Below are 20,813 nucleotides of genomic sequence, written 5' to 3'. Positions count from 1 at the left end.
CCTTCTGATATTCACGTTCCACGTGGGAAAAGAGGGCTGGGAGTAGGTTCAATCCAAGGCCCTTTGCAATGATGTCAGTCTTCTGCCAAAAAATTTGAAATGATATGCAAACCAGGCAGCTTGGGGCTTGTTTGATGTGTTCTACTTTCATAGATGCAAAGCTAAGGTCCTGATCTTGCAGAACATCTCTGTATATATTTAAATTCTAATTGTGGTTTATCCCGGGGAAAATATAGAGAGAGTTTTCTTTAAAAAGAAAAAAATGCCCCACACCATTGTTTTCGCTAGATACACAGTGGCATGGGATGTGCAGACCTAAGGAGTTTGCAGCCGTACTCTGCTCCCGTTTCAGAGCAGGGTGGCCGTTTACACATTGCCAAGAAAGAAGAAATGCATCTATCCCCAAAAGGGGACATGGATTTGCGTAACATCTGCATATGCTAATTTATACGTATATATGAACTTTTAGAAATAATTACTATAATTTCAATAGAAATACAATGAGTCTTTCCAGAGTGGGAAAGACTATGACCAGGTGGCCTGTGTGACTGCTTAGTCTGCTGCTGTCCAGGGGCTAGCTGTTGATAAGAAATCTCATGGCCTCTGCTTTCTCTTCTTATGGTTCTTTATCTTTAAACCACACTTGGATTGGACTGCCCTGCAAATAGAGGACCCCTGTAAAATTGGACACATGGCCACCTTGTTTCAGACCTGGGAGTCTTCTTTAGCTCCATCCCACAACCTGGGACTCACCTTTAATTACTCTTACCTTTTAAAAGAACATCTTTTCAAATAAAAGCCTTAACCAGGCTCCATCAAAATAAACATAAACACCAAAGGAGAGCAAAGAATAAATAGACCATAGATGCGATATTTTCTAAAAAGGAGGGTTAGGAGAAGATGTACATAACAAATATTATTATTTTCCCTTCGGGCTCATGTCAAAATTCTAAAGCGATACCCTTGCTATAACTGCGGATTTTCCTAATGTGTGTTACTGTTTTTGTAATTCCTCTTTTAGGTGCTAATACTCTGCAGCCATTAACAGTTGTGGCTGCGTGTTACTGAATGAGACTGCTCTATTCAGTCTTTTTAAATAGTATATACTAATAATAAAACTAATAATAACTAACATAATTAATAAGATATGATTATTCTTTGTATATCACTTTCAAGTGTTCAAAGTGCTTCATGCGCAGTGCATTATCTAGTTGGAATCCTTCACCAACTGAAGTCCGGTGGCTTTCTCATGTTGCCATTGCTGCTCTTAAAACAATCAACTGTGTTTGCACCATTGTTGCTAGTTGAGGTTGTGATGTGTGTGTTTCACGCTTGTTGCAGTGAAAGGTAATCTCAGTGGGTTACATGGCAGTGAGTGTGTGTTTTGACTGTTAGGTAATGGGATTTGGCAGCGGCGAAGCAAAACTTAAAGAGCCGTTCTACTTGACAAAGTTTTCTCTTTCAAGCTTGGTTCCTTCTGACTGAACAAATCCGTTGTTTTTGAGTATTGGGTTGCACTTTCCTACATGCAAAGGCAGCATCTGAAAGCTGGCCTGGCTATGGAACTGTGGGCGGGGAAGCGGAGTTAGATTGACATGGTTGCCTTTCTATTCCTTTTCTATAGCTTGTTTTGCCTTCTGTTTCAATTACGTTGCACAAACCCATTGAAAAAGATGAGACTGCAGAGGCGTTCTTTAAATAATAAGGTCTATGGTGGTTGGTTTACTAGTGGTGGTTGTAAAATAAGTCCTTCACCTGGAAAGCCCAACGCATCTTTAGAAACTTCCTGAAGTACTTGAAGTGGTGACCTGGTGCCTCAGCTCTAAAACCTGCCACATTATTTTCTTTATAAAAACATGTTTATCCTTCCCTTCTGCCTTTTAAAAGGCACTCACACTTACCTGAGGCAGCTAACTGATCTTGAGAAAACATTAAAAACAAATTGAAATACAATAAATAGTTTACTAGAACAAGAGAACAGATAAAATCAGCTAGCATGGCAACAGTAGTTCACTCTCCTCCTGGTCCTCTTACAAACACTTTATAAAAGAGCCACATCTGCACAGCACATCAGAAGACCAACATCATCAGGACCGGAGAGGGGATCTCACCTTGTGGTGCCATGACCAAAAAGGCGCTGTCCTACACATCTATCTGCTATACCCCCATTGGTGCTGGAATGCAGAGAAGGGCCTGTTAAGTTAATCTTAGTAGTCAAGTAGGTACATGTGGGTAGAAATATCTCAGTCCCAGGTTGGGGAAGGCTGATTTAGGGGCTTGAATTGGCCTGCACTTTAAACTGGGCCTAGAAACTAATTTGGAAACTGGTGAATGTGGTACAATACTGGGAGTAATATGCTCCTTGCGCTTTGTTCCTAGTCCAAACTCTGATAGCTGCATTTTGAACTGAAGTTTCTAAGCACTCTTCAAAGGCAGCTATACATAAAGAGCATTACTGTAGTCCAGCCCGTTCTGTCCCACATTCATTTTAGATTAAGTGGTCTTGACTAGATCCGCCCAGGGAATGAGAGCTGAGAGTTGAAAATGATCCAATAGGCTAGTGGTCGCTAGCTGGAGGCCATTAGCCATACACCTGGATCCTTCAGCTTAGGGCCAAAAGAGGCATGGAGAAAATGGCATATGGGACACCAGACTTTGTTAGCAAGCTACTTTTAGAGGATGGGTGTTAAGGTACTGGCTCACTTCCTTTGCTTCGTCCTCAAAGTGGCTCTCCAGGAAAACCTGCTGACCAGGTTTTCCTATAGGCAATAAACTTAAACCTAATACAGACTCAAAATGTTCCCCCTCTTGAGTGCCTTGGGAGTGTGTGGGGGTGTTGGTAGCACTCTCACTGGTGTGCTATTTTTGAGTATGAACATTGCCACATTGGGACCACGTATGCACCTGCTGTGCATTGCACAGTGGCAGAAACTTGAAAATGCCCCCCTGCGGTAATGCTCATATGCAGTCACCTATTTTTATGTACGGTGCCTTAGTTTTGAGTTCTGCCAGGCTATGATCCTGGTGGTGGACTTTGCAAACAGCCATGGAGTTTGCATGGGGGATGCCGGTTGTCTGAGCTGGCCAAGTGAGTCTCTATCCCTATCCCCACCCCCACCCCTTTTTAAAAGGACTAATAATTAATGTTCAAAATGGAGAAGAACATGATTTCAAACTGTGCTTAACTAGATTTCAGTTGTTGGTATTCAGACCAAAGACAAAAAATTAGTGATGGTGGTGACAAGGACAGTGTTATTAACTAATCTGATGTAATAGGGAGGGTGTTGGACTTGGACTAGAAAGATCTGAATTCAAATCCTCGCTCAGTCAGGGGCCTTTGGCTGGTTGCTAGGACTGAGCCCCTTTATTAAAGTGTCTCCATCAGTCTTCCACAACCTAATGCCTTCCAGATGTTATGGACTTAAACTCCCATCAGCCCCAGCTAGCATGGCCAGAAATTCTGGGAGTTGTAGTCCAGAACATCTGGAGGGCACCAGGTTGGGGAAGGCTGGCCTAGATTTTCAACATACTGTCGAAAAGCAACAACTAATGCATCATTACTTGAAACTGGGGTCGGGAAGTTGCAGCCCTCACCCTAACTTCACGTAGCCCTCAGCATCATCTGCTGCTGGCTCCACCCATTTTTGGTGCTGGCTCCACCCACCGTGTGACTTTTCCCTTGGGTCACAGCTTTTAGGCAAAGGTTTTCCAAAGAAGAAACAGATCAGCAAAAGCCAGAAAGGCAAAACTTAAGAACACCAGTAGAATCCCATTAACTGGAGGTCACTAAAATCACTAACAACCAAAGAGAGATGGTCTTTCCATTGTGGTGGAAAGTGGACCAGTGGTGAAGCAGATCTCTCTGTCATGCTGGTAACTATATTTAATACTGCCATGAAGGAGACTTCCGCTTTAAACCTTCTTTTGAAACAACTGCTTTACTAAGGCAAATAAAATATAAGGAAATGTGTGTGTGTGTGTGTGTGTGTGTTTTTAAATAGGGAAGATTTTTAAAAAACTTGTGAAGTATTTCTACCCATGTTTTATCCAGCTGTCATGAACTTTTTTGATTCTTCCCCCACAGCTTACATCTGTCATACTTCTGAACCTGTTATAAATTATTACCAGGTTCCAGTGAACTATGCATTTCAGTCTATATGTCCATTAGGGCTTGTGTGTCTCCAACAGCAGTCCCTCCCCAAGGCATGGCAAACCTCCTTTGAAACTAAGAAACTTGCAAAGGACCTTGAGAGCTAGTGTGGAGTAGTGGTTAGAATATTGGTATAGTACCAGGGGAGACCCAGGTTCAAATCCCCCTCGTCTAGGCAGCTCACAGGGCCACTCACTTTCTCTCAGCATAACCTACCACACAGAGTGGTTGTGAGGATAAACTGGGGGAGAAGGAAGATGATGTATGGTGCACTGGAGGAAACATGGGATATAAATGCAATCATCATCATCATCATCCATCATCTTGTTGTCATATGGAGTCCTACACTTCAAACGAAAAAAAGATCGATACTCCTACCTGGGATGCCCTTAGGCAAGGCCGGCCCTACTATGTGGCAGAGTGAGGCGGCTGCCTCAGGCAGACATGCTGTGGGACAGGGAATGGCAGTGATGTGTTGGAGATCAAAGCTGTGTGTGCCACACAGTCCGCCTTGCGCCTCCTAAGCTAGTCTGCTGCCCTCAGATGCAGCGGAGCACACCGTCGCATCACAATTGTTGAAATAAAATAGAACTGGCCTTGAGAAGAGAAGGCTGAGGGGAGACATGATAGCGCTCTTCAAGTACTTGAAATGTTGTCCCAGAGAGGAAGGCCAGGATCTCTTCTCGATCATCCCAGAGTGCAGGACACGGAATAATGGGCTCAAGTTACAGGAAGCCAGATTCCGGCTGAACATCAGGAAAAACTTCCTGACTGTTGGAGCAATATGACAATGCAACCAGTTGCCTGGGGAGGTGGTGGGCTCTCCCACACTGGAGGCGTTCAGGACAAGGCTGGACAGTCTTCTGTCAGGGATGCCCTGACTTGGATTCCTGCATTGAGCAGGGGGTTGGACTTGATGGCCTTGTAGGCCCCTTCCAACCCTACTATTCTATGAACTACCAACCCAGTCAGCTTATGTATGTCAACTGTGTGGTGGGGGAGAGGTGCCCTCTTTTCCTTTGCTTCAGGCAGCAAAATGTCTTGGGCCAGCCCTGCCCTTGGGTATGTGTTAAGCAGGTCTTTGGGTTCATATGCTAAAGAAACCAGCAGGCTTTTGAAACAATAGTGGTTTAGTCAGGAAAAAAAAGTGGGGGTTATGGTTAGTTATATATTTGAATAGGCATGTGTCAGGAACTTGCTAGTGCAGTTTAATTTTGAAATATCTATTTTAAGACGCAGCTACTTTCATTCTGACTCTTTTGTGTGAGCCGAAGAATTGTATCGCTTTGCAAAGCTGGACCCCCTTCATTCATACTCTTGTGTATGTAGATTTGTTGAAGTTTCAAAGCTACACTGCAAAGAGAATAAACCATCGTCCTTGGTCTCCGGGCAGTCACTTCTAAAAACGAGCCCTTGAATTGTGTTTTAAAAAGCAGAGTCCTTTTGTACGCTGTATGATGCCTGCACATCTTTCAAGAGCAGTTTCAGCTGAGCTACAGAGACGCTGGAGATAGGCCTTCCCCAATCTGGCCAGGAATTATGGGAGTTGCAGTCAAACACATCTGGAGGGCGCCTGGTTGAGGAAGGCTGCGGTAGACTCATTATGAGAATGAGCATCAAATAGTTTCTGTAGGATGGTTCACACAAACATGAGCCTTGCTTGATCTCTCATCCTTCAATCGCTGTACACTTGGGGGTAGGGTGTGTGTGTAGGGGGGGCTGATTCACATGTGTGTGCTTCCTGCTTAATCATGGCAGTATGTGTGAATGGGCCATCATGGATCTCATGCCACACATGGGGCTCCCAGTTACTCCCATGTTGATTCAAATGCCACATTTTTCAGTGGCAGCATTCCATAGCTCCAATTGCCAGTCATCGAACGCACGGTGATTGGGAGAAAAGAAATGGAGTGGTGTACAAACATGTATGAAGGAGGGCTCAGTGGCTTATGAACATTCAAATGGTCTCCATTGGAAAGTAACTTGTAAATAGCGTGGGATACATATGCGCTTAGATAAGAGGCTCTTGCATGGCTTGCCCTGGGCTTGCCTCCAATGTTGATGCGTAGGCAGTGGGAAAGCCTATGCATGTAGACGTCCCTGGAAGCTGGACCCCGTGTGATCAGTATTTGGGCTTCTTAGAAAGCCTGCATGCCTAGAAGTCTATGTGTATAGGCTTTCCTCTCCGCAGAAGTCCATGTCTTAATGCATGGATGTTGTGGGTAGTGCTCTCAGAAGCCACAGGGGTGGGGCCCCTAATGGGACCCCAATAATTGCTTGTGGGCAGGGCTTGAATGTGTCCCCTGTGTGCGGCTTCCACCTCAAGTCACTTCCATTCCTCTTTACCCTCTCACTAGCTTTCTATCTCTCTTCCATCTTGTGTTCTGTGCATTCCCAAGCTCTATCTTATACAGGTCTTCTCCTCCAAAAATCAGAGTTACAGTTTCCAAAGAATGAACCCCTCCCCCAAGTATGCAGATTAAACAAAAAGATGGAAATAGTGCCTAGTCTACACAATTCAGTTTGTAAAATACCCCAATGCATAGTTGTTAGTGTTGTCTTAAGATCTAGGAGATGCAGGTTCTGATCCCACCTCAGGTTTGAAGCTCACTGGGTGACCTTGGGCCAGTCCCAGTCTCTCAGGCTAACCTACCTCACAGGCAGGTTGTGAGGATAAAATGTGGAGTGGGGAGGAGGGAACCTGAGCCACTTAGGGCATAATCCTATGCACGTTTAGACAGAAAAAAGACCTACAGCTCCCAGCATGCACGGTAGTTGTCATGTTAATACATTCTTTTGGCTTCTGTCTCTGCCCCCCAGCATACATTTACTATAACAGGTGAGGTGGATTAGGCTGAGCGATGGTGGTTTGCCAAAATCCACCCACTGAGTTTCTTAGCTGAGCAGAAATTTGAACTTGAGTTTCTCACATCCTAATCCAACAGTCTGTTCATTGTAACTCTTGGCTGATTGCACATTTTCACAACAGCAAGCCTGTAGCATTTTACACTGGTGTTTTCTGTGAGAAACATAGAAAGTATAAAGGAAAGATGTGTGTGCCCCCAAACACACAAGAGGTGTCTGCCAGGAATTAGCCACAGCTAATAATGGGTCTCCAGACTGTGTGCATCAGTGGTCCTCAAGTCTTTGGAGCAGTGGTGTTGAACCTCTTTCAGCCTGAAGAGCTGAATTCCATTTTGGAAGAGCTCTCAAGGCTGCATTCCAGTGGGGGTGGGCAGCGGCAAAAAGAGGCAGGGCTCAAAACACCCCAAATACCAGCATATTTTAGCTTAACATTCTTATCACCAGTAAGTAAGCCTTCGGAGAGGCATTTCAAGCTTTTAGAATGGGTGGGGGGGAAGATTGTTAGTCTGGTGAAAGGGGGCGGGGCTGGGGAAGGGGTCGTGGTCATCTGGGGAATCCAGGCCGGCCGGATGGGGCCACCTGGTGGGCTGGATGAGGTTCTGCATCCCTGCTCAGGAGATACATATCTTCTCTTCACATTTCCTCTTTGTACATCCTGTTCCTTGTTAGGAAACAAGCACAAGAGTAAACATAGCAAGCATGTCTGATGCTGTTATGAAGTGTGAATTGGCTGCAGTGACCTTGTTTAAATTAGTGCTGTGCCAAAAATTTCTCCCACATTTTTTTGACCATTCTTGTTCAGTTTGATAGAAAAGAAATTACTTTAGAAAAGAAATTCAAAGGAGGAGAAATTTTGGAGAAATTCTGTTGGGTTGGGTTTGGGGTTCTTGCGCTTACCTTACTTATGAGGTGGCTGAGGAGTGTGCATGAGTGTCCTGTCTGTCACTGTACAATAATCTCCGTGGCAGCCTGCAGCCTTCTTGGCTTCCCACACTTCAGTTAAAGCCATCATGAGGCAATTCCTCCCATGGGGATTTATAGTTCAGGAATAGCAGGTGGCCTGGGAGGCTGCAGAGCAATGGGAAGATGTGTAATAGAGAGGGAGAAAGCACACACAGCTCCCTCAGCCACCTTGCAGTGATGTTGTTCAGTCGTTCAGTCGTGTCCGACTCTTCGTGACCCTATGGACCATAGCACGACAGGCCTTCCTGTCCTGCGCTCTCTCCTGGAGTGTGCTCAAGTTCATATTCATTGCATCGGTGATGCTATCTAGCCACCTCATCCTCTGCCATCCCCTTCTCCCTTTGCCTTCAATCTTTCCCAGCATCAGGGTCTTCTCCAGGGAGTTTTCTCTTCGCATTAGGTGGCCAAAATATTTCAGCTTCAGTTTCAGTATCTGTCCTTCCAATGAGCAGTCAGGGTTGATTTCCTTTAGGATTGACTGATTTGACCTCCTTGCAGTCCAGGGGACTCGTAAGAGTCTTCTCCAGCACCACAGTTCGAAAACATCGATTCTTTGGCGCTCAGCCTTCCTTATAGTCCAGCTCTCACAGCCATACGTTGCTACTGGGAAAACCATAGCTTGGATTAGATGGACCTTTGTCGGCAAGGTGATGTCTCTGCTTCTTACTATGCTGTCTAGGTTTGCCATAGCTTTCTTCCCAAGGAGCAAGCGTCTTTTAATTTCATGGCTACAGTCACCGTCTGCGGTGATCTTGGAGCCCAAGAAAGTAAAATCTGTCACTGCTTCCATTACTTCCCCTTCTATATGCCAGGAAGTGATAGAGCCAGATGCCATGATCTTCGTTTTTTTAATGTTGAATTTCAAACCAGCTTTTGCACTCTCCACTTTCACGCTCAACAAGAGGCTCTTGAGATCCTCTTCGCTTTCTGCCATTAGGGTGGTATCGTCTGCATATCGGAGGTTGTTGATAATTCTTCTGGCAATCTTAATTCCGACCTGTGATTCATCCAACCCAGCATTTCTCATGATGTACTCTGCATATAAATTAAATAAGCAGGGCGACAATATGCAGCCTTGTCATACTCCTTTCCCAATTTTGAACCAGTCGGTTGTTCCATGTCTGGTTCTTACTGTTGCTTCTTGACCCTCGTACAGGTTTCTCAGGAGACAGGTAAGGTGGTCTGGTACTCCCATCTCTTTAAGAATTTGCAACAGTTTGTTGTGACCCACACAATCAAAGGCTTTAGCATAGTCAATGAAGCAGAAATAGACATTTTTCTGGAATTCTCTTGCTTTCTCCATGACCCAGTGAATGTTGGCGATTTGATCTCTAGTTCCTCTGCCTCTTCGAAACCCATCTTGTACTTCCGGTAGTTCTCGATTCACATGCTGCTGAAGCCTAGCTTGTAGGATTTTGAGCATCACCTTGGTGGCATGTGAAATGAGCGCAATTGTGCGGTAGTTTGAACACTCTTTGGCATTGCCCTTCTTTGGAATTGGAATGGAAACTGACCTTTTCCAGTCTTGTGGCCATTGTTGGGTGTTCCAAATTTGTTGGCATATTGAGTGCAGCACTTTAACAGCATCATCTTTTAGGATCTTAAATAGCTCAGCTGGAATACTATGATCTCCGCTAGCTTTGTTGTTAGTAATGCTTCCTAAGGCCCACCTGACTTCGCTCTCTAGGATGTCCGGCTCAAGTTCAGTGAGTGCACTATCATGGCTATCAGGGACATTCAGAGCTTTCCTGTATAGTTCTTTTGTGTATTCTTTCCACCTCTTCTTAATCTCATCTGCTTCTGTTAGGTCCCTGCCTTCTTTGTCCTTTATCATGCCCGTCTTTGCACAAAACGTTCCCTTGATATCTCTGATTTTCTTGAAGAGATCTCTAGTCTTTCCCATTCTGTTGTTTTCCTCGATTTCTTTACATTGTTCATTTAAGAAGGCCTTCTTGTCTCTACTTGCTATTCTCTGGAACTCTGCATTCATTTGGGTATATCTTCCCCTTTCTCCCTTGCTTTTTGCTTCCCTTCTTTCCTCAGCTACTTGTAAAGCCTCATCAGACAGCCACTTGGCTTTCTTGCATTTCTTTTTCTTTGGGATGTTGCTGCCTCCTGAACAATGTTACGGACCTCCGTCCATAGTTCCTCAGGTACTCTGTCTATCAGGTCTAATCCCTTAAATCTATTCCTCACCTCCATTGTATATTGCAATGATGAGATAAGCGCAAAACTACCACTAAAAGAAATTCAAAATTCTGCCTCAAAAAGTGGAAGCCTCAACACAGTTGATGCTGTTGTCACCTACAGAAACAGTGCAGTAAACCAAAAACCCTTAGGAAAAAAGGAAGAACCTGTGCTACAACCTCTGCCAATAGTGAGCCCTATCTGTGAGAAACTATTAGAGAATTTCTCTTCCTGTAGGAGGAATTCGGTGAAATTGTCCCCCCAATTTCTCTGCCCACAAATAGGCTGGAGAATTTTGAGAGGCCATTTGTGCACAGCTCTAGTTTAAATACCTAATGATAAAAGCCCAAATGTCCTTTGGTAAGGATGTTATATACCTGCCCAGGCCCTAAGATCATCTTCAGATGTCCTCCTCTGGGAGCCCCCTCCAAATGAAGTGAGGTGGGTGGCTATGAAGGAGAGGCCCTTTTTAGTGGTGGCATCCCAGTTGTGGAATTCCCTCCCCAGAGAGGCTCACCTGGCACCTACGTTGGGGTCTTTTTGATGCCAGGTGAAGACCTTTTTAGTTTCCCAGGCTTTTTAGTCCTTCGATTTTGTTCTGAATTGTGTTACTGTGTTTGTAGATATTTCCCTGCTGCTGTCCTTTACTCTGGTTTTATTTTGTTTTAAACTTTTAAAGGTTTTATATTATGTTTCATCATGCATTTTAGGGTTTTAATTATTTGTGAACCACCCAGAAAGCTTCGGCTATTGGACAGTATAGAAATATAAGAAATATAAATAAATAAATAATAAAATAATAAAATAAAGGTTCCTTTAAAGCCAGGCTGGCCAACTTCCATATTCTTGGCAGCCACAATTCAGATACTAATCCAGGGACCAGCACAATCTGAAACCCCTTATGGATGGTCAGGGTCTATGGTAAAGTTGACGTCACTTGGCAGCAAAGGCTCCACAACTCTGGAGCATGATGATACAACCATGTGTGCAGGTGGTATGAACCACTGTCTGGGATGGGGGAGGGCTGAGGAATGATTCTTCTAGAAGTTCAATCTGCTCAAGAGCTTGGCTGTGGTTCCTCTGACTTTCCTGAATTCTCACAAGAAAGCAGTCCAGTAACATGCACCTTTATATGAAGATGCCTTTTCTCTCTTTTTGAGTGGAAATTCGAGCAAAAGGTTTTTGTCGTGCCCTGATCCAAAGTTGACAGTGCTATCAGGGGCCAGATGAAGTTAAAACGGGCGCCCGGTATGAGCTAGCAACTGGACACCCTGGCATCAAAGTATATGCAATGACATGGTGAGGATTGCAATCAAAGGAGACTATAGCCCTCTTCCATTGTTCCAAAGTGTATTGAATGAATGGGGGGGGGCATTGAGGCAGGCTCCCCCCCCAACCTATGTGAGTCAGTGCCTGAATGGAGCCTTCTATGCAGTTTTATGCATGGGGGATATGGTATTTCCCACTTCTAGGGACATTAGTTGAATGTGCTTTGGAATCTCTGAATAAGAGTTGTATTGCCCTGCATGACAAGGTCATAACCAATCATTTTCTTCTTTTCTTTTTCTTTAAATTTTTAGTCCAAGTGGAAAGAAGTTCCGAAGCAAGCCCCAGTTGGCAAGATACTTGGGGAACACTGTTGATCTCAGCAGTTTTGACTTCAGGACAGGGAAGATGATGCCCAGTAAATTACAGAAGAACAAACAGAGATTAAGGAATGATTCACTCAGTCAAAATAAGGTTGGTTCAGAAGTGCACTTCATGAATGTGCCAGTTCCAAAAACTCTGAAAAAATAAAGAGAGAAAAGGAGCAAACTTCTGTTTATTTGCCACCCCTAGCAGCTCCCTTTGTAATCCTTGCATTTATCTTGCTCAGTGATAGAGGTGTATGCGTTTGTGTGAATGTTTTAAGCAATACTTTGTCAAGAAATAAGTCTGAAATACAAAACGTGATATAATTCAAAAATTATAATTGAAGGTGATAATTGATGGTGACTTATATTATAGAATCATAGAATAGTAGGGTTGGAAGGGGCCTGCAAGACCATCGAGTCCAGCCCCCTGCTCAATGCAGGAATCCAAGTCAGAGCATATGGCTGTCCAGCTTCATCTTGAATGCTTCCAGTTTGGGAGAGCCCACCACCTCCCTAGGTCATAGGTTCCATTGTCGTCTTGCTCTAACAGTCAGAAAGTTTTTCCTGATGCTCAGCCGGAATCTGGCTTTCTGTAACTTGAGCCCATTATTCCGTGTCCTGCATTCTGGGATGATTGAGAAGAGATCCCGGCCTTCCTCTCTCTGACAACCTTTCAAGGACTTGAAGAGCGCTATCATATCTCCCCCCTTCATGGATCACTGCCTTGTTGTGGCGAAGGGGCTTGCGTAACTCAGTGAAGCCATAAGCTATGCCGTGCAGGACCACCCAAGATGGACAGGTCATGGTGGAGAGTTCTGACAAAATGTGGTCCACTGGAGAAGGAAATGGCAACCCACTCCAGTATTCTTGCCAAGAAAACCCCATGGAACGTATCACAAGGCTAAAAGAGATGACGCCGGAAGATGAGCCCCTCAGGTCGGAAGGTGTCCAATATACTACTGGGGAAGAGCAGAGGGTATTTCCCAGTAGCGCCAGAAAGAGTGAAGCGGCTGGGCCAAAGCCGAAAGGACACTCAGCTGTAGATGTGTCTGGTGGTGAAAAGAAAATCCGATGCTGTAGGAACAAGATTGTTTAGGAACTGGAATGTCAGATCAATGAATCAAGGTAAGCTGGAGGTGGTCAAACATGAGATGGCAAGATTGAACATCGACATCTTGGGAATCAGCGAACTAAAATGGACAAGCATGGGCGAATTTAATTCAGGTGACCATTATATCTACTACTGCGGGCAAGAATCCCTTAGAAGAAATGGAGTAGCACTCATAGTCAACAAAAGGGTGGGAAAAGCAGTACTGGGGTACAATCTCAAAAACGATAGAATGATCTCAGTACGAATCCAAGGCAAACCATTCAACATCACAGTAATTCAAGTCTATGCCCCAACCACTGAGGCCGAAGAAGCTGAGGTTGATCGGTTCTATGAAGACCTACAACACCTTCTAGAACTAACACCAAAAAAAGATGTCCTTTTCATCATAGGGGATTGGAATGCTAAAGTAGGAAGTCAAGAAATCACCGGGATAGCAGGCAAGCGTGGCCTTGGTGTTCAAAATGAAGCAGGACAAAGGCTAATAGAGTTTTGCCAAGAGAACACGCTGATCATAGCAAACACTCTTTTCCACCAGCACAAGAGGCGACTCTACACATGGACATCACCAGATGGTCAATATCGAAATCAGATTGATTATGTCCTTTGCAGCCAAAGATGGAGAAGCTCTATACAGTCAGTCAAAACAAGACCTGGAGCTGACTGTGGCTCAGATCATGAGCTTCTTGTTGCAACATTTCAGCTTAAATTGAAGAACGTCGGTAAAACCACTAAACCATTCAGGTATGACCTAAATCATATCCCTTATGATTATACAGTGGAGGTGAGGAATAGATTTAAGGGATTAGACCTGATAGACAGAGTGCCTGAGGAACTATGGACAGAGGTCCGTAGCATTGTTCAGGAGGCAGCAACGAAATCCATCCCAAAGAAAAAGAAATGCAGGAAAGCCAAGTGGCTGTCTGAGGAGGCTTTACAAGTAGCTGAGGAAAGAAGGGAAGCGAAAAGCAAGGGAGAAAGGGGAAGATATATCCAACTGAATGCAGAGTTCCAGAGAATAGCAAGGAGAGACAAGAAGGCCTTCTTAAATGAACAATGCAAAGAAATTGAGGAAAACAACAGAATGGGAAAGACTAGAGATCTCTTCAAGAAAATTGGAGATCTCAAGGGAACGTTTTGTGCAAAGACGAGCATGATAAAAGACAAAGAAGGCAGGGACCTAACAGAAGCAGATGAGATTAAGAAGAGGTGGCAAGAACACACAGAAGAACTATACAGGAAAGATCTTAATGGCCCTGATAGCCATGATAGCGCACTCACTGAACTTGAGCCATACATCCTCGAGAGTGAAGTCAAGTGGGCCTTAGCAAGCATTATTAACAACAAAGCTAGTGGAGATGACAGTATTCTAGCTGAGCTATTTAAAATCCTAAAAGATGATGCTGTTAAAGTGCTGCACTCAATATGCCAACACATTTGAACACTCAGTGTTCAAACTACCGTACAATTGCGCTCCTTTCACATGCCAGCAAGGTGATGCTCAAAATCCTACAAGCTAGGCTTCAGCAGTATGTGAACCGAGAACTACTGGAAGTACAAGCTGGATTTCGAAGAGGCAGAGGAACTAGAGATCAAATCGCCAACATTCGCTAGATCATGGAGAAAGCAAGAAAAACGTCTATTTCTGCTTCATTGACTACGCTAAAGCCTTTGATTGTGTGGATCACAACAAACTTGTGGCAAATTCTTAAAGAGATGGGAGTACCAGACCACCTTACCTGTCTCCTGAGAAACCTGTACGAGGGTCAAGAAGCAACAGTAAGAACCAGACATGGAACAACCGATTGGTTCAAAATTGGGAAAGGAGTACGACAAGGCTGCATATTGTCACCCTGCTTATTTAACTTATATGCAGAGTACATCATGAGAAATGCCGGGTTGGATGAATCACAGGTCGGAATTAAGATTGCCGGGAGAATTATCAACAACCTCCGATATGCAGATGATACCACCCTAATGGCAGAAAGCGAAGAGGATCTAAAGAGCCTTTTGTTGAGGGTGAAAGAGGAGAGTGCAAAAGCTGGTTTGAAACTCAACATTAAAAAAACGAAGGTCATGGCATCTGGCCCCATCACTTCCTGGCATATAGAAGGGGAAGAAATGGAAGCAGTGACAGATTTTAGTTTCTTGGGCTCCAAGATCACCGCAGATGGTGACTGTAGCCATGAAATTAAAAGACGCTTGCTCCTTGGGAGGAAAGCTATGGCAAACCTAGACAGCATAGTAGGAAGCAGAGACATCACCTTGCCGACAAAGGTCCGTCTAATCAAAGCTATGGTTTTCCCAGTAGTAATGTATGGCTGTGAGAGCTGGACTATAAGGAAGGCTGAGCGCCGAAGAATTGATGCTTTCGAACTGTGGTGCTGGAGAAGACTCTTACGAGTGCCCTGGACTGCAAGGAGGTCAAATCAGTCCATCCTAAAGGAAATCAACCCTGAGTGCTCATTGGTAGGACAGATAATGAAGCTGAAGCTCCAATATTTTGGCCACCTAATGCGAAGAGAAAACTCCCTGGAAAAGACCCTGATGCTGGGAAAGACTGAAGGCAAAAGGAGAAGGGGACGGCAGAGGATGAGATGGCTAGATAGCATCACGGATGCAATGAATATGAACTTGAGCACGCTCCGGGAGAGAGCGCAGGAAAGGAAGGCCTGGCGTGCTATGGTCCATGGGGTCACGAAGAGTCGGACACGACTGAACGACTGAACAACAACAACAAATGTATGGCTGTGAGAGCTGGACTATAAGGAAGGCTGAGTGCCGAAGAATTGATGCTTTTGAACTGTGGTGCTGGAGAAGACTCTTACGAGTCCCCTGGACTGCAAGGAGGTCAAATCAGTCCATCCTAAAGGAAATCAACCCTGACTGCTCATTGGAAAGACAGATACTGAAGCTGAAGCTCAAATATTTTGGCCACCTAATGCGAAGAGAAAACTCTCTGGAAAAGACCCTGATGCTGGGAAAGACTGAAGGCAAAAGGAGAAGGGGACGACAGAGGATGAGATGGCTAGATAGCATCACCGATGCAATGAATATGAACTTGAGCACACTCCGGGAGAGAGCGCAGGACAGGAAGGCCTGTCGTGCTATGGTCCATGGGGTCACGAAGAGTCGGACACTACTGAACGACTGAACAACAACAACAACAACAATCTTTGCAAAACCTTTTCATAGAATCATAGAATTATAGAAAAGTAGGGTTGGAAGGTGCCTATAAGGCCATCGAGTCCAACCCCCTGCTTAATGCAGGAATCCAAGTCAGAGCATCCCTGACAGATGGCTGTCCAGCCTTGTCTTGAATGCCTCCAGTGTGGGAGAGCCCACCACCTCCCTAGGTCACAGGTTGCATTGTTGTATTGCTCTAACACTCAGGAAGTTTTTCTTGATGTTCATCCCAGAGTGCAGGACATGGAATAATGGGCTCAAGTTACAGGAAGCTAGATTCCGGCTGAACATCACATACCTTTGTGATGAACAATGATAAGGCTGACAGAACATCTCTGGATAACCTTTTCTGTGACAGGTGATGCCAAGCAATCACCCAGTGCATTTTTAAAATGCTGTCATTGCTGTGCTCATCTTCTGGGGAGCAAAAGTAGGTGTTTGGAGGAAGACTTGCCAGAATGCATCACTTGTGCAATGGAGAGCAGTGCCTGAGCTATTCTTCAAATGGGTAACATGTTCAAGCCAGCGCATGGCTCTATTAAGAGATCCACTCTTCGCTGCAGGGGCAGGGCTTAAAGTAGACTTCAGGATCTGCACTGCTATAGGGCTGAATTCAGTAGGCTGTCAGTGCAAATTGTCTGCCTTCTTTGTGTGTGGGGGGACAAAGTTACTTTTGGCTGTGCTGTGCTCCTCCTGATGGCTGCTGTCCTCTCTGCCCCATAATGCTTTTCTGAGCAACGCAAGCCATCACTCGGGCTCCTAGATGAGGCTTTTACGATGCAATAACCCGGCAGAATTGTGTGGGGGATCCGAACAATGTCACCTTCCTCTCTTGTAACCCTCCAGTGTTTCCCCACTGCTTCTTCCATCTTACTGCAGCAAATCTATTAAGGAGATACACATGGAAGAGCTGCACAAGGTGTTCTAATTAGTAGCACTAGGAAGCCTCCATCTGCAAGCATCCTTAACTTAATTCTGGAGGAAGGGAAAGAGGCAGGGCAATTTTGTTCTGCCTTTGGACCTCAACCTGTCCCTTAAAATTTGCCCAAATGTTCTCATAGGAAAAGCTACTAGTTTCCAGGCTCTCTCTCTCTCTCTCTTTCTCTCTCTCTCTCGGTCACTTTGCTCCTGCTTTCTTATTGCAGCAGGCTCTCTAGTTAGCTGCACCTACCAGCCATAGGCTACCACCACTTCCTGCCTTCTGTTCATCTTCAGGTAGCTTCAGTCAGTCTTGCAGCATTCTGCCCCAGCCCCGGCAAGCGTCAGCTGGCAAAGACAGGATGGTCCTTAAGTACTCTGTTTCTGGTGAACCGGTCGGTCATCTGATGCTAGTTGTGAGCTGCGATCACTGATGCCTGTTCGAAGGGCTATTTTGGGGGATGTTCTCGTGCTGATCGTCACTGTCAAGGGCTCCTTGGAGGCCTCTCTCAGTCTAATCCAGTAGCCAAGTCCAGACACAGACAAAGGAATTCCTTTCAAAGCTTTATTCTTCTTTTACAACTTAACAACTATACTGATTGCAACTAGATCTGAGCAGCACAGTACCTATGCCCTACGTTGGAACAGTTGGTCCCCGTTTGAAAGGGAATTACTGGCAGACCCCTGAACTTAAGGACTAGGGAGAGTCCCTCCCCTTTTCCCTTGGATCCTCTGGGCGCAGCCGTTGTTTGCGCGCCAACCTGGCATTACGCCTCCTTTCCGCGCCCTCCATCTGGCGCCGCTCTCTGCGTCTGCGTCGCACATCCACCAAGTCTGCTATCTGTGCCTGGTCACTCCCTGGACTGCTAACTAAACTAGGAATGCTGGTGGGAGGAATCTCCATCAGCTGTTGGTCCTGGGAAAGAGGAGCGCGCTCCTCTCCCAGGAGCGACTGCTCTTCCTCAGAATCAGAACTACTCTGGGATTCTATGGGCTCAGTGTCCACCCTGACATCCACAGCAAAATGTTATTGAGAAATACTGTCCTGAGAACTTCAAGTTCCTAGTCCTTTACAAGCCAGGAGGTAGGAAGATAGGGGCTGAACAGGATTTCCGGTGGTTTGCAGATACGGCTTCAGTGACTTTGCATAGCTGTCTCTCTTGCTCCACACAAATAAGAGAAATGCAACAAATTACGCAAATTTGCATGATAGAGCACAGTGTTCCTTGACATAGATTTTTTAATCTTTGATTAGTCCATTCAGCAATACCATGTCAAAATGTTTCCGTGGGATTGCTTGACTGCAGTAGATTTCTACACTGTGCAATAGTACCAGGTAGCACCTTCATTGTATCTTTTCGTTTGTGACTTGAGCCTTTGGTCCCCCTCCACCATCTATTGTTGTTTTGTTGTTCAGTCGTTCAGTCGTGTCCGACTCTTCGTGACCCCATGGACCATAGCACGACAGGCCTTCCTGTCCTGCGCTCTCTCCTGGAGTGTGCTCAAGTTCATATTCATTGCATCGGTGATGCTATCTAGCCATCTCATCCTCTGTCGTCCCCTTCTCCTTTTGCCTTCAGTCTTTCCCAGCATCAGGGTCTTTTCCAGAGAGTTTTCTCTTCGCATTAGGTGGCCAAAATATTTGAGCTTCAGCTTCAGTATCTGTCTTTCCAATGAGCAGTCAGGGTTGATTTCCTTTAGGATGGACTGATTTGACCCCCTTGCAGTCCAGGGAACTCGTAAGAGTCTTCTCCAGCACCACAGTTCGAAAGCATCAATTCTTCGGCGCTCAGCCTTCCTTATAGTCCAGCTCTCACAGCCATACATTACTACTGGGAAAACCATAGCTTTGATTAGATGGACCTTTGTCGGCAAGGTGATGTCTCTGCTTCTTACTATGCTGTCTAGGTTTGCCGTAGCTTTCCTCCCAAGGAGCAAGCGTCTTTTAATTTCATGGCTACAGTCACCATCTGCGGTGATCTTGGAGCCCAAGAAAGTAAAATCTGTCACTGCTTCCATTTCTTCCCCTTCTATATGCCAGGAAGTGATGGGGCCAGATGCCATGATCTTCGTTTTTTTAATGTTGAGTTTCAAACCAGCTTTTGCACTCTCCACTTTCACCCTCAACAAGAGGCTCTTGAGATCCTCTTCGCTTTCTGCCATTAGGGTGGTATCGTCTGCATATCGGAGGTTGTTGATAATTCTCCCGGCAATCTTAATTCCGACCTGTGATTCATCCAACCCGGCGTTTCTCATGATGTACTCTGCATATAAATTAAATAAGCAGGGTGACAATATGCAGCCTTGTCGTACTCCTTTCCCAATTTTGAACCAATCGGTTGTTCCATGTCTGGTTCTTACTGTTGCTTCTTGACCCTCGTACAGGTTTCTCAGGAGACAGGTAAGGTGGTCTGGTACTCCCATCACTTTAAGAATTTGCCACAGTTTGTTGTGATCCACACAATCAAAGGCTTTAGCGTAATCAATGAAGCAGAAATAGATGTTTTTCTGGAATTCTCTTGCTTTCTCCGTGATCCAGCGAACGTTGGCGATTTGATCTCTAGTTCCTCTGCCTCTTCGAAACCCAGCTTGTACTTCTGGTAGTTCTCGGTTTGCATACTGCTGAAGCCTAGCTTGTAGGATTTTGAGCATCACCTTGCTGGCATGTGAAATGAGCACAATTGTGTGGTAGTTTGAACACACTTTGGTGTTGCCCTTCTTTGGAATTGGAATGTAAACTGACCTTTTCCAGTCTTGTGGCCACTGCTGAGTGTTCAAATGTGTTGGCATATTGAGTGCAGCACTTTAACAGCATCATCTTTTAGGATTTTAAATAGCTCAGCTGGAATGCTGTCATCTCCGCTAGCTTTGTTGTTACTAATGCTTCCTAAGGCCCACTTGACTTCACTCTCGAGGATGTCCGGCTCAAGTTCAGTGACCACACTATCATGGCTATCAGGGACATTCAGATCTTTCCTGTATAGTTCTTGTGTGTATTCTTGCCACCTCTTCTTAATCTCATCTGCTTCTGTTAGGTCCCTGCCTTCTTTGTCCTTTATCATGCCCGTCTTTGCACAAAACCTTACCTTTTTATCTCCAATTTTCTTGAAGAGATCTCTAGTCTTTCCCATTCTGTTGTTTTCCTCGATTTCTTTACATTGTTCATTTAAGAAGGCCTTCTTGTCTCTCCTTGCTATTCTCTGGTACTCTGCATTCAGTTGGATATATCTTCCCCTTTCTCCCTTGCTTTTCGCTTCCCTTCTTTCTTCAGCTACTTGTAAAGCCTCCTCAGACAGCCACTTTGCTTTCCTGCATTTCTTTTTCTTTGGGATGGATTTTGTTGCTGCCTCCTGAACAATGTTACGGACCTCCATCCATAGTTCCTCAGGCACTTTGTCTATCAGGTCTAATCCCTTAAATCTATTCCTCACTTCCACTGTATATTCATAAGGGATATGATTTAGGTCATACCTGAATGGTTTAGTGGTTTTCCCTACGTTCTTCAATTTAAGCTGAAATTTTGCAACAAGAAGCTCATGATCTGAGCCGCAGTCAGCTCCAGGTCTTGTTTTTACTGACTGTATAGAGCTTCTCCATCTTTGACTGCAAAGGACATAATCAATCTGATTTCGATATTGACCATCTGGTGATGTCCATGTGTAGAGTTGTCTCTTGTGCTGTTGGAAAAGAGTGTTTGCTATGATCAGCGTGTTCTCTTGGCAAAACTCTATTAGCTTTTGTCCTGCTTCATTTTGTACACCCAGGCCATGCCTGCCTGTTATCCCGGTGATTTCTTGACTTC

At 44.9% G+C, this 20,813-nt stretch overlaps 1 protein-coding gene across 1 annotated transcript in view; it reads left to right on the top strand.

Moving 5' to 3' along the window:
- Nucleotides 1-20,813, top strand: part of MBD2 (methyl-CpG binding domain protein 2) — a 71,954-nt gene that overhangs the window by 14,624 nt on the left and 36,517 nt on the right. The window contains exon 2 of the mRNA XM_084832922.1: nucleotides 11,746-11,905. Coding sequence (XP_084689048.1) covers nucleotides 11,746-11,905 — 160 coding nt within the window. The remainder of the gene's footprint in view (nucleotides 1-11,745; nucleotides 11,906-20,813) is intronic.

Source organism: Heloderma suspectum, chromosome 2 (genome assembly GCF_057233095.1).
Source record: "Heloderma suspectum isolate Gila_16-S chromosome 2, 16-S_ref, whole genome shotgun sequence".
Lineage (NCBI taxonomy): Eukaryota > Metazoa > Chordata > Lepidosauria > Squamata > Helodermatidae > Heloderma > Heloderma suspectum.
The sequence above is the reverse complement of the archived record's forward strand: the minus strand, read 5'-3'. Positions and strand labels throughout refer to the sequence as shown.